This window comes from Egretta garzetta, unplaced genomic scaffold (genome assembly GCF_000687185.1).
Source record: "Egretta garzetta isolate BGI_Z169 unplaced genomic scaffold, ASM68718v1 scaffold612, whole genome shotgun sequence".
NCBI lineage: Eukaryota > Metazoa > Chordata > Aves > Pelecaniformes > Ardeidae > Egretta > Egretta garzetta.
The window spans coordinates 780,067-795,751 of record NW_009259030.1 but is presented as its reverse complement, the minus strand read 5'-3'; the positions used below and the strand labels follow the sequence as shown (position 1 = coordinate 795,751).

General features: G+C 43.8%; 1 protein-coding gene across 1 annotated transcript in view; it reads right to left on the bottom strand.

Moving 5' to 3' along the window:
* Positions 1–7,359: 7,359 nt before the first annotated feature.
* SOX30 (SRY-box transcription factor 30) overlaps positions 7,360–15,685 on the bottom strand; it is a 9,093-nt gene continuing 767 nt past the window's right edge. The window contains exons 2-6 of the mRNA XM_009634721.1: positions 15,115–15,679; positions 13,655–13,894; positions 12,137–12,316; positions 9,672–10,164; positions 7,360–7,732 (exon numbers count right to left, since the gene is read on the bottom strand). Of these exons, the coding sequence (XP_009633016.1) occupies positions 7,360–7,732; positions 9,672–10,164; positions 12,137–12,316; positions 13,655–13,894; positions 15,115–15,679 (1,851 nt within the window). The remainder of the gene's footprint in view (positions 7,733–9,671; positions 10,165–12,136; positions 12,317–13,654; positions 13,895–15,114; positions 15,680–15,685) is intronic.

Genomic DNA, 15,685 nt, shown 5'->3' with positions numbered 1-15,685 from the left:
CCCCAGCACCCCGGGGCAGGGGGGAGCCTCAGCTCCTCCCTGGGGCTCCCCCTGCAAAACCTCGACTCCACCCCCGCCCCCTCTCCCCAGCTCTTTTTCCAGCATGGAAACCCATCGCGCCTCAGCGGCTGGCAAAGAGGGGAGACCTGGCGGAGGGAGCGGCTCCTGCAGGAGCGGGGCTATGGCTTTAGTGGTTTGCTTATTTATTTCTTATATGTGTATGTAATTCTACCAAACCCTTCATGGTGGAACCCGTGTTTCCAGAGGCATCCTAAATCCCTCTGCTCCCGGGAAATGCATTGCCCCTAGATGGGTGAAGGGATATAGGCTGAGATTTATTGTGCCCATATAAAAGGACAGAATCGAAAAGATGTTTGCTGCTTCTCTCCCCTTAAGGCAGATGGAGGGGCTGGGGAAGGGCTTGGAAATATTCACAGCTCACATTCCATGTGCTTCAGGGATATCCACCCACTCCCACAAGGCTCCCAAAGGAGCATCCCTGTCTTCTGCATCCTTCAGGGCTAACCCAGGGGTTGCGGTCCATGCATCGTCTCTTTACTAGTCCTCTACCCTTAGAAAACCACAGAATCATAGAATCGTTTAGGTTGGAAAAGACCTTTCAGGTCATCAAGTCCAACTGTTAACCTCGCACTGCCAAGTCTGCCACCAAACCATGCCCCTAAGCGCCTCGTCTGCACATCTTTTAAATACCTCCAAGGATGGGGACTCGACCCCTTCCCCGGGCAGCCCATTCCAGTGCTTGACAGCCCTTTCAGTGAAGAGATTTTTCCTAATATCCAATCTAAACATCGCCTGGTGCAACTTGAGGCCATTTCTTCTTGTCCTATCGCTTGCTACTTGGGAAAAGAGACCAACAACCACCTCACTCCCCCCTCCTTTCAGGCAGTTGTAGGGAGCGATAAGGGCTCCCTTCAGCCTCCTCTTCTCCAGGCTGAACACCCCCAGTTCCCTCAGCCGCTCCCCATCAGCTTTGTGCTCCAGACCCCTCACCAGCTTGGTTGCTCTCCTCTGGACATGCTCCAGCAAGGCAACGTCTTTCCTGTAGTGAGGGTCTCAAAACTGAACCCAGCATTCGAGGTGGGGCCTCACCAGCACCGAGTACAGGGGCATGGTCACTTCCCTGCTCCTGCTGGCCACACTATTCCTGATACAAGCCAGGATGCCATTGGCCTTCTTGGCCACCTGGGCACACTGCTGGCTCATATTCAGCCGGCTGTTGACCAACACCCCCTGGTCCTTTTCTGCCAGGCAGCTTTCCAGCCACTCTTCCCCAAGCCTGTAGCGTTGCATGGGGTTGTTGTGACCCAAGTGCAGGACCCGGCACTTGGCCCTGTTGAGCCTCATACAGGGGGGACGGGCATCCCGAGGGCTGCCAGGTGCAGTGCCCTGCTCCTGGGTTAGCCAGTGTGGCGCAGGGCGTGCCAGGAGAGGAGAGCACAAGTTAGTGGGGCTGTGCTGAGGTTACCAGCAGCAAACATGTGAACTCCATGATGCTGTAGATGTTCCTGGCAATGCTGAGCCCGTGAAAAGCGGCTGCCTTCCCTTATGTCAGTGCATTTCTTGCTGTGACTCCCAGCCAGCTCAACTGCAGCCGAACTAGCAAGGCTGCGAGGCTGGACTGACGTGTGTTTTATGGGGCTGGCTCAGAGTGGCAATGAAAGGCATTACCTCCTAATTTTACTCTTCAGACAGCCATTGATCCACATTATCCATGCCGCCCTTTCCATTCATCTCTATACTTAAAGTGCCTGCGTAGGTGAACCACCAAGAAACCAACTTAAGAAATGGGGAGAATTTGCACCTGGCTACGTTTCAGAGTGTATCAGTAAGTCAGGCCAATAGGAAATTAATAATCCATTTAGAATAAAGGTTTGCTAGATAACACTAATGATTTTGTCTCTTGTCCGGAGGTTTATTTATGCTATTGAAACCACTGAGCTCTCTTTTACAGAAGGTCTTTGCTGACTCCTGCCACTGTGCCCAAAGGAAATGTGACTGTTTCCATTTGCAGATGCCATTTTGGTTTATGACTTTCATATACATCCTCTCTCCCCCAGCACTTCACATGCTGAACTTCTGTGATCTTGTGAAGGTCGGTTTATTCCTGATATCACTGGGGCAGAATAAAGCTAGGACATCTTGGGAACACCTAGAGGGAATCATCAGGGTGAGCAGGCTATAAATGCAATTTTAGCTGACCCACAGACAGGTCACAAATTTTTATCACACAACTAAATCATGTTATTTCCCAGAGCAAAAATCCAAGGACCAGATTTCAGTTTTTTTTCTAATCATGTGGAGTAACTTGAAGGGAAACCTTGATTTTTTGGTGAACTCCCCCATTTATTTATAGCTGCCTGTAATAGAGAAGAAAACAATGGCACTATTGTTGATGCTTTTATTATAAATAAGTAAAAATGCAAGCCAAAATTAGACACAAATTTAGCTCTTCTGCTCTCATCCCTGCATAAAATTTCTGTCTACCCAAAGGAAAAAAAAATACTTTGATGAGGAACAAGCATATGTGCACAGAAAAATTGTCACAAATCTTCCCCCAGTACAACAAATCTTCCCAGGGACTGTTCCATATATTTCTCTAAAAGAAGATCAGCTCAAAAAAAAACCCATAAAATTGAATAAAAGGAGCCTTATTTTAAGACTGTTAAAATACTTAGGCCATCAACTATCTGCTTGTGATTGTTGTCAGCATTCAAGTACCATAAAAATAAAATACATGCAATATTTGAATTTGTTATATAGTGATATTTTTATCTTTGGATCTTGGTAATATGAGAATCAATAATTTATAATCACCAGAAACTCCCTCTATAAAAATATAACCCCAGACTGTGCAGTTGTTATATATAGTTTAATCTATATATATAATATATCACTTACATTACTGAGACATTGCTGCATGGAAAGATTCAGGATATTCTGGCCTTATTAATGGTGCTCAGATGCTGTAACGCTACCTGCCTCTGGCACGGGATGAGTCAGATCCTGCCTGTACCCATCTCTTCAAAAATCTCTTACCGAAGTCAATGGGACAATTTGCCTGATTCACAGAGCCAGGCCAGGCTTTCCGTTATCTAGAAATTACACAGACTCAGACTCATTTCCTCCAGGATCCCAGCTGCCTGATTAAAAATATCAGCTGGGAGTTTGGAAGTCTGTGCTCTGTTCCCTTATCTGTTGCATCCCCTGTGATCAAGGGATGGACATACCTAGCAGCAGCAGCCTCCATGCAGCACCCAGAGCAAGGGTGGGTGCACGCGGTCCTTCAGCAGGTTTGAAAATTAGGTGTTTCAGTTTCCCCAGGGCAAAGCTGATGCGAATGCTTTTGCAGTGGGGTCACTGCACTTACTCGACAGTTTGCAAGATGGTTTAACGCTGTTGTTAGCTGGAAAGCAAAAGATGACCATTCTTCCATTATGTTCATAGTAAATCAGGAGCTAGCCACCCAGAAGAACATAGATAGACCTACAGAGGAGAATGCCTGTTAAAGAACCAGACTTATGCGGAGAATTACTGGGATGTGTGTCAGACTAAAAGCTCAGTAACATTCCATTGGAACTCTCTCTTCAGAAATGGGAAAGGTTGTTGAAGGAACTGCTCTGAAGAGACTCCTGCTGGCACTGGAGAAAATGTTACCAAGAATCAAAGTCTTAGAAGGAGAGGGCAGAAGACTTTGTCCTGCCTAACCTCTGCATTTCAGACACTCACATTGATGAAAGAAATTTTATATCTTTGGCTGACTGGAGTGGAATGTGAAATCTTCCATTTTTCAGAACATTTTTCTCCTTCAGATCACTTGAATGATCAAAGGAGGAAGGCTGTGAATCCATGAAGGGAACTGGCGATTTAACAGCAAATTTCATTTTCCTGAGTCTTAACAGCAGAGAACAATTTCATCTGACCCAGAATCTTCCATTTAGCTCTGATTTTCCACCACCCATGTAGGACAGTGGGAATACTTGGAAGAGCCCTAGAGCAGCTGTCCCACCAAAGAGGGAGCAGTGCTGTAAGATGATCAGGTAGGAGGCAAGGGCTTGTCCCAATGTGCTGTTACTGAAATGATATCAAAGCGCTCTCTCTATGCTTTTTTTATAAAGGGTGGGTCACTGTGGCTACTTTTGCTTACAGGCAAGTGAACTTAGCAGTAGAAGGTCGTGTATGCAGACACGCTGCATCCTTTTAGCTGTATTTGTACATGTAAAGCACTGCAGTCCTCTCCACACTGCCTGCAAACTTCTCCCACACAACAGGGGTTATACTGAAGCAGTTTATTCTCCTAAGAGAAGGGCAACAGGTATAAAGGCACAAGGGCTGTTAATAACAACCAATCCATAAAACTGTCCAGTAACTCTGGAGAAGAAACTCACCTCTGCAAATGGATAGGCAGAGGCAGTGACGCAGCAGGAAGCACTACTAAATGTCTTTAGACTTGTACAGCAGCAGGAGGGAAATAAACTTTTTTTGGAAAATCTGCATCTGATTTGTTTTTCAAGCTCAGAAGCATGCAAGGTGATTTTTAGTTTAGATTAAGGTAAATAGCAGAGAAAGAAGGAAAAAAAAAATCTTATAAGAGAGTAGAATATGTCTTTCATGCCTCAAGTACCCTCTGCCCTGCCATGAAGCGGGCCTGCGGGAGGGCACACGCTCGCCGCAGGACTGGCCCTGCCTGTGCCCACCTCAGACGTAGCAAGAGGAGAAATAACAGCACAGGCACTTGGAATCTGCACTTCAGGAATCTGCATTTAGGAGATAAGTCCAAAGGTGAGCTGAAAATCACGTAGAAATGGGGGCTAAAATCCTCTTCTAGCACAAGATAATTCCCCCATGTGGGGCTGCCAGAACGTGCTAAGGAATGATTCAGAGGAAGCTAGGTTTGGATGGGTTGTTCATATAATTTTCACTTCTGTTTTAGAGAAGACACGATAGCCTCCAAGAGAGCTGAGCTGAGGGCTGGGTCCAATGCCATAGACCTGCAGACACAGATCCTGTACGACTGATTCAGGACTTCAGCTCTCACTGGAAGGGAAGGAGGGATCACCCCTACATTTTGTTTCACATTGATATACCCAGGACATGTTAACCCTCAGCCTTCCCCTCTTCTGGCCTTTGTGGTATTAAACAGGGCAGATTTCTGCTGAGGGTATAAAACTGCGTTTTCCTAACTGAGCAGCAAAGGTCCCATGAGCAGACAGATGCTGCACAGCAAATGCCAAATCCCTCGACCCACTGAAGCTCACCCTGAGCTACCAGCACCAGGTTCACAACAAGCACAGGGTACAACCGAGCAGCTCTGCGGCACCGCCCTTCAAACAGTGCTGGACACCCCCATATAAGAGGAAGTAAATTTGTATCATCCATGGCGAGCAACTGTTCTAGATGCTGGTGCACTGCAGTATGTCTTATATCCTACTCCATAGTGTATAAAAAGAAAAATGGGAGAAGAGGAAAGTTAGATCTCGAGAATAATCCCACAAACAGCTGTGTTATACCTCAAAACATACTCGTGTAGAAATTAGTACATTCGCTCACATGCACTCCTGCAGGCCAGATCAGCTTTCAGTGAGAATTTAGAAATGAACAGGCATTTTCTACTATTTATAAGACTTCCCTTTTAATGATTCATCTGTGTTGCAGATGCAGTGGGAGCAGGGGGCTGTTTACAATACCGTTGCAATGTGTAGGATAGACAGGATTTACTGATGCTTTTGTGTTCTTTAACTACAAAATACAGTAGTTCTCAAATGAGAGGCTTTGATCTTGGACTTGGAAAAAGGAGTTATGAGCCCACAGAAGCAGAAAAGCATGAAAATGTTGATGTAAGACCGAAAACTTAAAATGCAAAGAACCCAGAGGTTTATCTACTCTACAGTGACTTAGGACTAGCTTTTGAGGCATACGGAAATTTCATTTGTAGCTGTCTTTATCAATAATGCAGTCTCAATGGATATAGGGGGACTGAGCCTCAGGTTCGACGGGACATGCAGGGTCCAACAGATCCAGTGTGGTAACCCATAAAATACGGGGTGTCCTGTATGAGATGGTCAACCTTGCTTCCTCTGCATCGTTCATTAGCATCCTCTGGGAGCCCAGCATAGATGGACTTCTCCATCCATGGCTTTCAGCTCTGCCCATATTTCTGTGGTAGCTTGGTTTACATAATTATAAACACACACACACATGCACTTGTATTAGTAGCCCAAATTGTCTGAAAATTGACTTCAGCTCCTCGTTCTAGGCACGTGCAGCTTAGCTGCACCGTAAGTCTGTGAATTACATGAATCAGGATTTACCTGTCCCCACTCAGTTCAGTGCCCACGGCTTAAAATGAAGCACCAGGGATACATCGTTCAGGTGAGTTTATTCAAATACAACAACGGCAAAATAACAGAATTCCCAGAAGAAAATGGCCCTCTATTCCACAAAACAGGGGAGAAAAAAAAAGTTAGCAACAGAAATTACAAATTTTGGCCAAAAAAATTTGAATTGCATTACTCTCTGAGTTCAGCGCAGATATTGTCTCTATTAAAAGCCTTTGATATTCTTCCGAGAATTTGGTATTCTCTGGAGAACAGTACTACTACGCTCAGGGATCAAGTCACAGCCTACTAGTGTAAGTCACAGGGCCAGGTCCCATCCATTTTCCTCTCTGTGGGTGCCTCACCACACCTGTACAATCCCATTTTTATTAATGGAAGTGGTTGCAGACCAAAGCATTACTGAAACTGATGTACATTTTTGGTGCATTATGAAGCAGTTGTACCACAAATACAGACAGGTTAAAAATCAACCAAATTAAGCTTAATACTGTCTCATCAAAGGAAAAATAGAAGGCATTGCAGAGACATTCTTGACTTCACTCTCCGAGCCTTACAGCATTTTACTGTAGCAAGAACTACATTACAGTAATGAACCAGAATTATTTAACTTGCTAAAACTCCTAAAGTAATACCTATAAAATTATGGCAAATACCATCAAAGTGCCCATTTTGGCATTAAAAGGATGTGTTTAAACACACCTCTCCTCAGGAAAGCACAGTATCACACACTTAGAGCCGAACTGCTGTATAAGTGCTTTCCTGAGGCAGAGCTCAGACAATGCCCTGATGAAGCAGGTGAAGCTCCAGCGGCTTTTGACCTCCCCAGATCTGTATGCCATCTCCCAAAATACAAATAGATCATCAGACTCTTCAAAATGACCTCTATAGCTTGCTCAGGCTACACGGGTTTTCCATTGAACACACTGACTGAAAAGACAGTGTTGAGGAAAACATTTATTTCCCATTCTATAATATTTCTCTGGATTATAATTTGTTTTAAAAATTACAATTCTTGCAACAACTTTACTTCTTCTTCCTCGTCGCTGTCAGTTACATTGACTAGGTGGATGCTGGAGGGAGTAGATGGGGTGGCTGACAAAACCTCCTCCAATGCTCCAACGTCCAGCTGTGGTAGGGGGCTATAATACCGCTCCTCATTGCAGCTGTTGTGGCAGGACACTACTTCAAGGCTCTCGCAGCTGCGGTGGTCCTCGCGTATGCTTTCTTCTGGGTATTCCTTGAAAGGATAGTCTCCATTCAGAGCTGAAAACATCACCTCCTGTCTTTGGTACCTGTCTTCGTAAAAGCCGAGGCATTCAGGCACTGAGCTGGAGAAATTCCCACAGCCAAATGGAGGTCGGCTGAATGGGCATGTGCTGCAATGAAAGAGATTGAAAGTTGGCTTTCAGAAATGCAGATTGCCTTGCCCTGAGCTAAGAAAAATAGAGTGACACGAATGTTCTGTTAGTCAGCTTATCCTGTCGAAATATTCAAAACACGCATACTTTAAAGCCATGCCTAATCTAAACACTGGGGCCATAACAGGAGTCGCTCAAAGATTCCATATCTGTGCACATGCACCTCTTCATGCTAGATACACACACGACATTGCTCTGAAAACAATCAATGAAATAACATCATGGATAAACCAGCATCTGTAAAGCCTGTAGTATGTTAACCGACATACTCAGAGTAGTAAAACAAAGCATCAAAAGTCAGTTTGTGTTATTTCTGTATGCCAAAATTTGTGACAGAGCTGGGGTAAAACGCTCTTATTTATTCTTTGAACGCTTGCATCTGTTGCATTGTTATTAAGCGGGAGGACTGACAGAGAATCCTTGTGCCCAACATGTGGTGGTCAATGTTACTATTTAAAGAATGTACAGTGATAAATTTTTAAAAAGCAACCACATTGTAGATTGCAGGAAGTTACTATGTTAAATATAACTGTACTCCTCTGGTGTTGAGAAGTTTGAATTTTTATTCTGATGCAGAATGACACATGTAATTTACACAGTTACAGAAATACAATACATTATTAAGAAACCAAAGTATGTAAAGAAGTAATAGAGCTCTACAGTGCAGACATTATAAAGACATTTATACACTGTCTATTGACATCTTTCCATTCTAACATTTGAATTTTTAGTGCATTAATCTGCATACATACATTTGCACTGTCAGTGCTACTCAGAAATTTCAAATCTTGTTTCCAATAAATTAGTTTATAGGAATGCAAACTTATATGTCATTGTATTGGAAAGACCCTGGCATTAGCAAGGCTGGCAGCCTTCAGAAGTCCATTCATGTGTGAACTCAGAACCATCTTTTATGGTACAAGAACACTCCTCTCCCTCAGAGGCGTCACAGAACTGTCTAACTTCGGAGAACAAGGGCTAAGCAAAGTTCATCTTCAGCAATTTGGGGAATATGTGCCCCATGTATCTTTAAAGGACCTCAAAACCAGAAATATCTTTTATTGCATTTATCAGCTCATTAAGCTCTTTTGAGTTTGACAAGTCATCATCAGCCCCAATTTATAACCAGGTAGTCTTACTGCCATAGGAACATACTGGTTGTTGCTATTAGTAGGAATGAGCAGTGTATAAACGGGCAGAATTTAAGTCTAATAGTCATAATAATTTGTTACGTTTGATATCTGCACAGTCATGAAAGAAAAATGATGCCTTACAAAGAATAAGCATCAGACTTCTCGCGTCTAAGCAGCACACCTGCTGCTGGGAGGGCACGGGCACTTTCTGTGCATGCTTAGCTTAGGAAATACCCACGGGATATTTCATGTGTTAGCTCGTAAATTCTTTAATTAGGTGATCTCTGATTGACTGCCCAGAGACTGCAAAGGAAAAACTAGGAATTGCTCCTTAAATAAGAATTCTGAAGACATTTCCCACCAAGCTGCCAGAAATATTGGCAGTTATGACAGCTGCAACCATAGCACCCCAGAGGCATCTCACACGCCTACTTTAATTCTATCCAATAACTTTCAAAATATGTTTACACTATCTCTACCTAATGCTTTTCTGTAGAAATCAACTGCACCTAGATGCATAAAGTGGAGAGAAGATACTTCTGTTTACTGTGGGCTTGGGTGTGCCGATTACTGCAATAGTACTATGGAGCCTTCAGTAACTGGGCATATATTACAAGCAGCCTCAGGCCAGCAGGTCCCACCACACAGGAGCTATAGGTAAGAGCACCTTTCCTTCTGAATGCTCCATCTTCTTTCTGTAAGTCAAAAGACTCTCTGCCTTTCAGCATTTGTTCTTACCATATTGAAATGAAGGGTTTCCTTACCTTGAGGGGAAATAGTGAGGGCCAGGTACAAAGTAAGGGTGGTGAAATGAAAACCGAGGAGGTACTCCAAACAGGCTGGCTGGCTGCCCAAGGGGAGGAGACTCATAGAGATGTGAGTGAAGAAAAGGGGTAGCCTGTGGAAGAGGTACACCTCTAGGAAAAATAGGAACCCCTGGGTACTCCTTTGGGGGCTCACTATTAGAGACAGAAAATCTGCCATTAGTGGTGGTTATGCTACTTGGGTTTCTGCTGAAGCTCTCAATGAAAACTGGTGTCGGTCTCTTCAGAGAGCAACTGAGCCCAGATGATACATCAAGAGCTTCTGTCTGAGCAGGTTCAGCAAAGTGCTGTGGTGAAATTACAGGGCGCAGGGGCAGGGTTGGAGCTTGAACAGCCACTGATGCGGTGCTTGCACTAGTAGTCTGGAAAAGAGTAATTGGACCAGCATGTTGAATGGAAGAAGCCGGCAGACGGATGGCAGAAGGAGAGTCACCTTTAGGAAACAGAACAGTTATTTATCAGACATGAATAGAGGAAAAGATTTCAAAAACAGGAGCGTACCAAGCCACAGCCAAAGCCAGAACCATTTCCCCCAAGACACTTTCTAGCATTACTTCCCTGCAACTCACAGTCATACACCACTTGGCCTACATGTGTTCTGACAGATGGGTTTGGAGCCCATGCATTCAAGCTTCCTTCTACAGAAACCCAAGGGTGAAAGAAGAAGGAATTGGCTAGTGAGTGTTGGGGCTGTGGCGCTGGTGAGGGCTCTGTTTTGTCCTGATATGGCCAACCCCGGAATGGGGCTGGAGTGTGCATTTAGTGCCTGAAGCTCAGAAGACCTCCCAGATTTGCTGGCTGAGTTGGAGTGAGCCGAATTCTTAACAAATCTGTGTGGTGCCAAAGCAGCAGCGAAGAGCAAAAGCGACGGTTAAAACACCCTGCTCTCCAGTATGTTTTCTTATTGTTTCACCAGTGAACATACCCACTAGACAATTTCACTTTGAAACGTTATGCAGAACATACAGTTGAATGTAGCTTTCAAATCACACGGCATGTCAACGGGGCTGCCTTTATACTGAAAGGTTTCTAAACACATTGCAAAAGTATTTTCAAACCCTACTACCTAGTCTGAGAGTCTAAATTCTGAGTCAACAGGACTTAAATGAGTCTAGATTTTTACCATTTGTATTTAAGAATCATTTCAACCACAATGACACAGTAAACTCTGGAATGAAACATAGTAGCATCTTAGGACAATGTAACTTTATAAAATATACTAGGGAATGAAAACAAAGAATACTTTATTCAGTCAACTTTACAGAAGGATTTGAGAAAGGATCACATCACTAACTCAGAACTTCACCAGAACAAAGCTGGGGGTACTTTTTTAGGTCTCCAAATATTCCCGTACAGCATAAACAACAGGCATTTCATTTTCTTGTCCCATTATAAAGAGAGCAGCCCTTGTCACTATGCTTAAAGAGAAAAATACCATTGCCTGGATCTAATCTATTTGTTGTTGAAACCCACTATCCATGCACTGATGGAGCCAGAGCTCTTTCACTACCAAACATGCAGGCCAGCTATTATACTTGACTGGGGGCTCTCTTGCACCCTATTTCACTGCCCATATTGACTCCTTATAAAAAGGAAGATCCTTCCAGGTTAGGTGTAACTTTGTAATGCATTCCTTCTGTAACTGTATTTTTGTTTGTATAAAAGCTGAGCTATGTATGCTCAAACTGTGGGCATGTGCAAGTTCATAACAACTACATATAGAACTATTCCAGGTGTGCATAGCTACCTAAGTAACTGTTAATGGAAAATGTTCAAATGAAAAATTTCTTATTCAGATTTACTGACTGCTTTAACACTGCAGCACACGCCTTACTAACATCCTACTTTCTTTTTGATGACCTCGTTGACAGTTGACTGCTCTCTCTTGTAAGCAGTCCAAGCTGCTGAGCGTTTGCTCTAGAGCCTTGGTGCCCTCACTACCAAGGAACACTAACATCAGGATGGAGGTGCCATGGACTAAGCTAACGAGCTTTTTCAGGCTTAGTAGGGCAGGGTTGAGCACTAGGGCAGTTAGAGCTGGTGAGGTAAGATACATGTGAAGTGGAGACAGAACAAGAAAAAGAAACAGCTGTAGCTTAACAAGAAGCAAGTGTTGAGTAACAGAGATCCAAAAAGACCAAGAGGTAGTGGGAGGTAACTGGGAGCAACAATGACAATAGCAGGGATCTGTGGGCAATGAAGAAGCCAGAAGAATTTAAGAGCCTGAGGAAACAGTAGGTAGAGACTTGGAGGCAGAGGTACAGCGCAGAGGAGGACTGATAGAAACAGTGCTGCCAAGAAAGATTGAGGAATTGGTTTAACTATATCTACACTACTGTATGTATAACTTTTACTACAATAAGTAAATTCTGCATTTTTAAAATAATTCACTACTGAAAACTCACAGACTGGATGTCCAATACTGTTCTTAACATTGGGGATGACAACAGAGTAAGCAGGTGACTGGAAGGGACAAATACCAGCTGGATTTGTAGCGATGATACTCTGAGAAGCGCTGGAAAATACAGCAGAGACAGGCAGTGGAAAACGCTTCCTTTTGCCTGGTCGTGGTTGATAAACCCAACCTGTCAGAGATGAAGAAAGATGCAGACACCCAGTTTTTGGGATGATCTCATTCTTTATCTAAAGTTATGATACCTGTAATTCTAAAAAAACCTATCCAAAACCTGCTCCTATAGTCAATGGCAATATTCCATTTGTTTCAGTGAACAATCAAATGGGGCATTTTATCAGAGGTGGAAATAAAATGGACATATTTGGGCATTGTTTTTATGTTACTAAATAGTAACTGTGAAAGAAATAAATATAGAACAGTGGGGTGTGACATGGCACAGCTGAGGAAAGCATGTTAAGGAGAACATAACACTGTATCATGGTTTTCATTGTGGAAGAAAACCATGACTGTATTCAAAATGTGCTTCTTTCCCAGTTGTTCCCTTAATCCCTTAAGTCTCACATATTCCTGCAGGTTACAAGAGACAACAGAAAATATGACCCACTAGGAATCCTGTCTAGATTTTGGAGGAGTACATTTGCCTTTGACTTACAACATTAACCAAATGCTAACAGATGTATAAAAATATTATGAATTTATATTGAGCAGCTCAGTTTCTTACACAGGCTGAGTCTTAATGCAGCTTTAAAGTTGTTCTTTTTTTATTTTTTGAAGGGTGCAAGGAGAGAAGGACAGTGCTCCTCTTATCATTTGATTGTTTATGATAAATTAGTCCCATCTTTTCTACCAGGATGAGCCATAATCATGAACTAGCAGGATTATGACAACAGAAAGCATCACAACCCCTGGTATCTCAACAGCTTTTAAAAACAGCGTTCAAAGTACTTATGCTCTGCTTCATTGAACTGAGTGTTATGGAGAAATTAATTCATTAAGGGTACAAATTTTTAACCCTTTTCACAAAAGGCTGGGAAGCATCTTCTACACTGTTGTTTGGGAATCCCAAATCTACGTGGTGAAGAGTCCCACAGAATACAAAGCCATTTGTGCTTCCTGTGGCATTTCCCTTTCCTGCTTTTAAGGAATGGATGCATGTGTCACCACAGGCCACCTGGGCAGCTCTGTCTGGAGCACGTAAAATGATGCAGCAGGCCATGTTCACAATAAACTCACTATCTGGCCATTAGACTACTAAAGGATCCGGAAGAGCTGCTGTAGCTGTGGTGGTCTAAGACCATAAGAAACATTAGAGGCTATGAAGGGTGAAACAACATTTTGGATGCTTTAAAAAATTAATATGCTCTCAGGCACTAGAAAGATGACAGAAGGATTGCATGCTTGAAATGTTTGTGATTTTTTTCCATTACTTGCTCTAATGAAAGAGATCAATTCTAAAAAAAAAATTCTTGCACTTCTAAAGCATTCAAGTAAATAAATACATGTTTACCAGGAAATTCCTCTCTGTGTCTTTGTTTTATTTTCTGAGCTTCATCATAATAGGGCTGCTTCTGCTCCTCAGTCAGTTTGCTCCACTCCAATCCAAGCTGAACACTGATTTCTGCATTATTGGCAGCTGGGTTAGCTTTTGCTAGGGCGGGCCGATGAATCCTAGCCCACACCATAAATGCATTCATTGGACGCTTTACATGGCCACTTTTGTCCTTGCTAAATGGAGTGTCTGGCATACCTACACAACAAAACGAGGAAAGATGATCATCTCCCAGGCAATATGCAATACAGGTTACATTCAATAGTGCCTCAAGAGGATATTTGGCAACAGTCAAAAGTATCACTAGAGCTTTGAAACACATGAAACTCGATGCACATTTGGAGAGCAGTTCCTAGAAAAATAACTAAGACCAAGGGAGTATCCTCCACTAACCTTCGCTGAACCACTGCCTAAGGAATCATTTACCTGGCTTTCGTTACATAGTATTAAAAAAAAAAAAAAACAAACAAAAAAAGAAATATATGGGACTGTTAATACACTGGTTTGGATTTCATTTGGCTAGATTGTTTTCTTATGAATTTATAAACTAAACCTTGTAGAGCATAGACCATACCACTGCACATTTGCCATCACCACCAGAACTAATTACCAAAGCCCTAACAGTGCAGGGCCCAGACCTAGTGATGGTGTATGGCAGTTCAGTCCCACATCTGTGCAGTCCCTGGCTTCTCAGCCGAGGCTGTTGCTGTTCTGGGTTTCTGGTTGGTTTTTTTTTCCCCCACTCACTCTTTTCTTCGATTTGGACACTCATTTTGCTGGAGGAACCTGTGTTTCCAAATGACTGTTGCACGACACCCAGCTTTGGCTCTTTATTAACACAGACTACATTTAAATTGAGCTGGTGACATGATGAATCCCCAAACCCCTCACAACTGATCCCCAAGCAAGCAATTTCGTCTCTGAAAAAGGCATAAAATGAACTCTTTCACATTATCAATAAAGAGCAAAAGTCTTCTAGGCTCACTTAAGTCATTAAGTTTGAAAGCCTAGATCTCTTTCAAAAAAAGTAAACTTCTAATTCAGATGTTTCAAAATGTTCCTCATTTAACATGTCCAAATTTTCTCAGACGTGTGTGAATGTTCAACAGCTTTAAAAAATCAAGCAGCTTTCCTGACTTTAAACTTGCAATCGCAATTTAATGCAATTCTGAACACTGTTACAAGGGGTTTAATGTGGTCGGGGAGCAAGTGGACAAAACTGCATTGCTTTTAACAAACCACTAGAGAACTCTGTGCTCCCATGTGTTTACGTCTTACGCTGAAGAGAGCTGCACAAACTCCAGTCTATCCAAAGGGACGACTGTCTAACATGACCTTTCCACTTGTGTTCTCCTGCCTGGCAACCTGCCAGCTGTGCGCCACTTACTGAACGCTTCCAAGCTCTCTTAAGATAATACCTGAATCAGAGGGCAGTACTGTGAGGGGAACGTTTTTAGTTTCAATCTTTACTGAAGGCTCCAGTAAAGACTGCATTTTAAGCGGCACTTGTTTCACCGGCACTTTAGTCACATGGATCAGCTCTGGCGGCAGAGGGCCTTGGATCTGTATGCGGGTCCCCGGCGGCAAGGGGTGAAACACAACGGGGATCTTCACGTCTTCAGGGAGGATCCCAAAGCCCTCACACAGCGGCGCCTTGCGGTCCTCGGTGCTGGCCCGAACAGGCCCACACAGGGAGCCGGCCGGGGCGTCCTCCTTTTCCACCTTCACCCTGTAGGCCTCAAAGGCCACGTCGGGCAGCTCGGCTTTGATGGCACCTCCTCTCCAGGGCTCCTTCCCATTCCCCCGCTTCTCCGGCACCACCACCTCCTGCCGGCTCCCTCCGCTGCCCTTTCCATGGTCCCCTTCTCTCTTGATGGCGCCGCAGGTCTGCTCTATACCCGCCCACAGAGCTGGGGAGCGCCTGAACTCGCCCTCCGCCCCCCTGCTGTCGCCGCAGCAGCCCGGGTCACCCGCCGCCGCCAGCTCGGG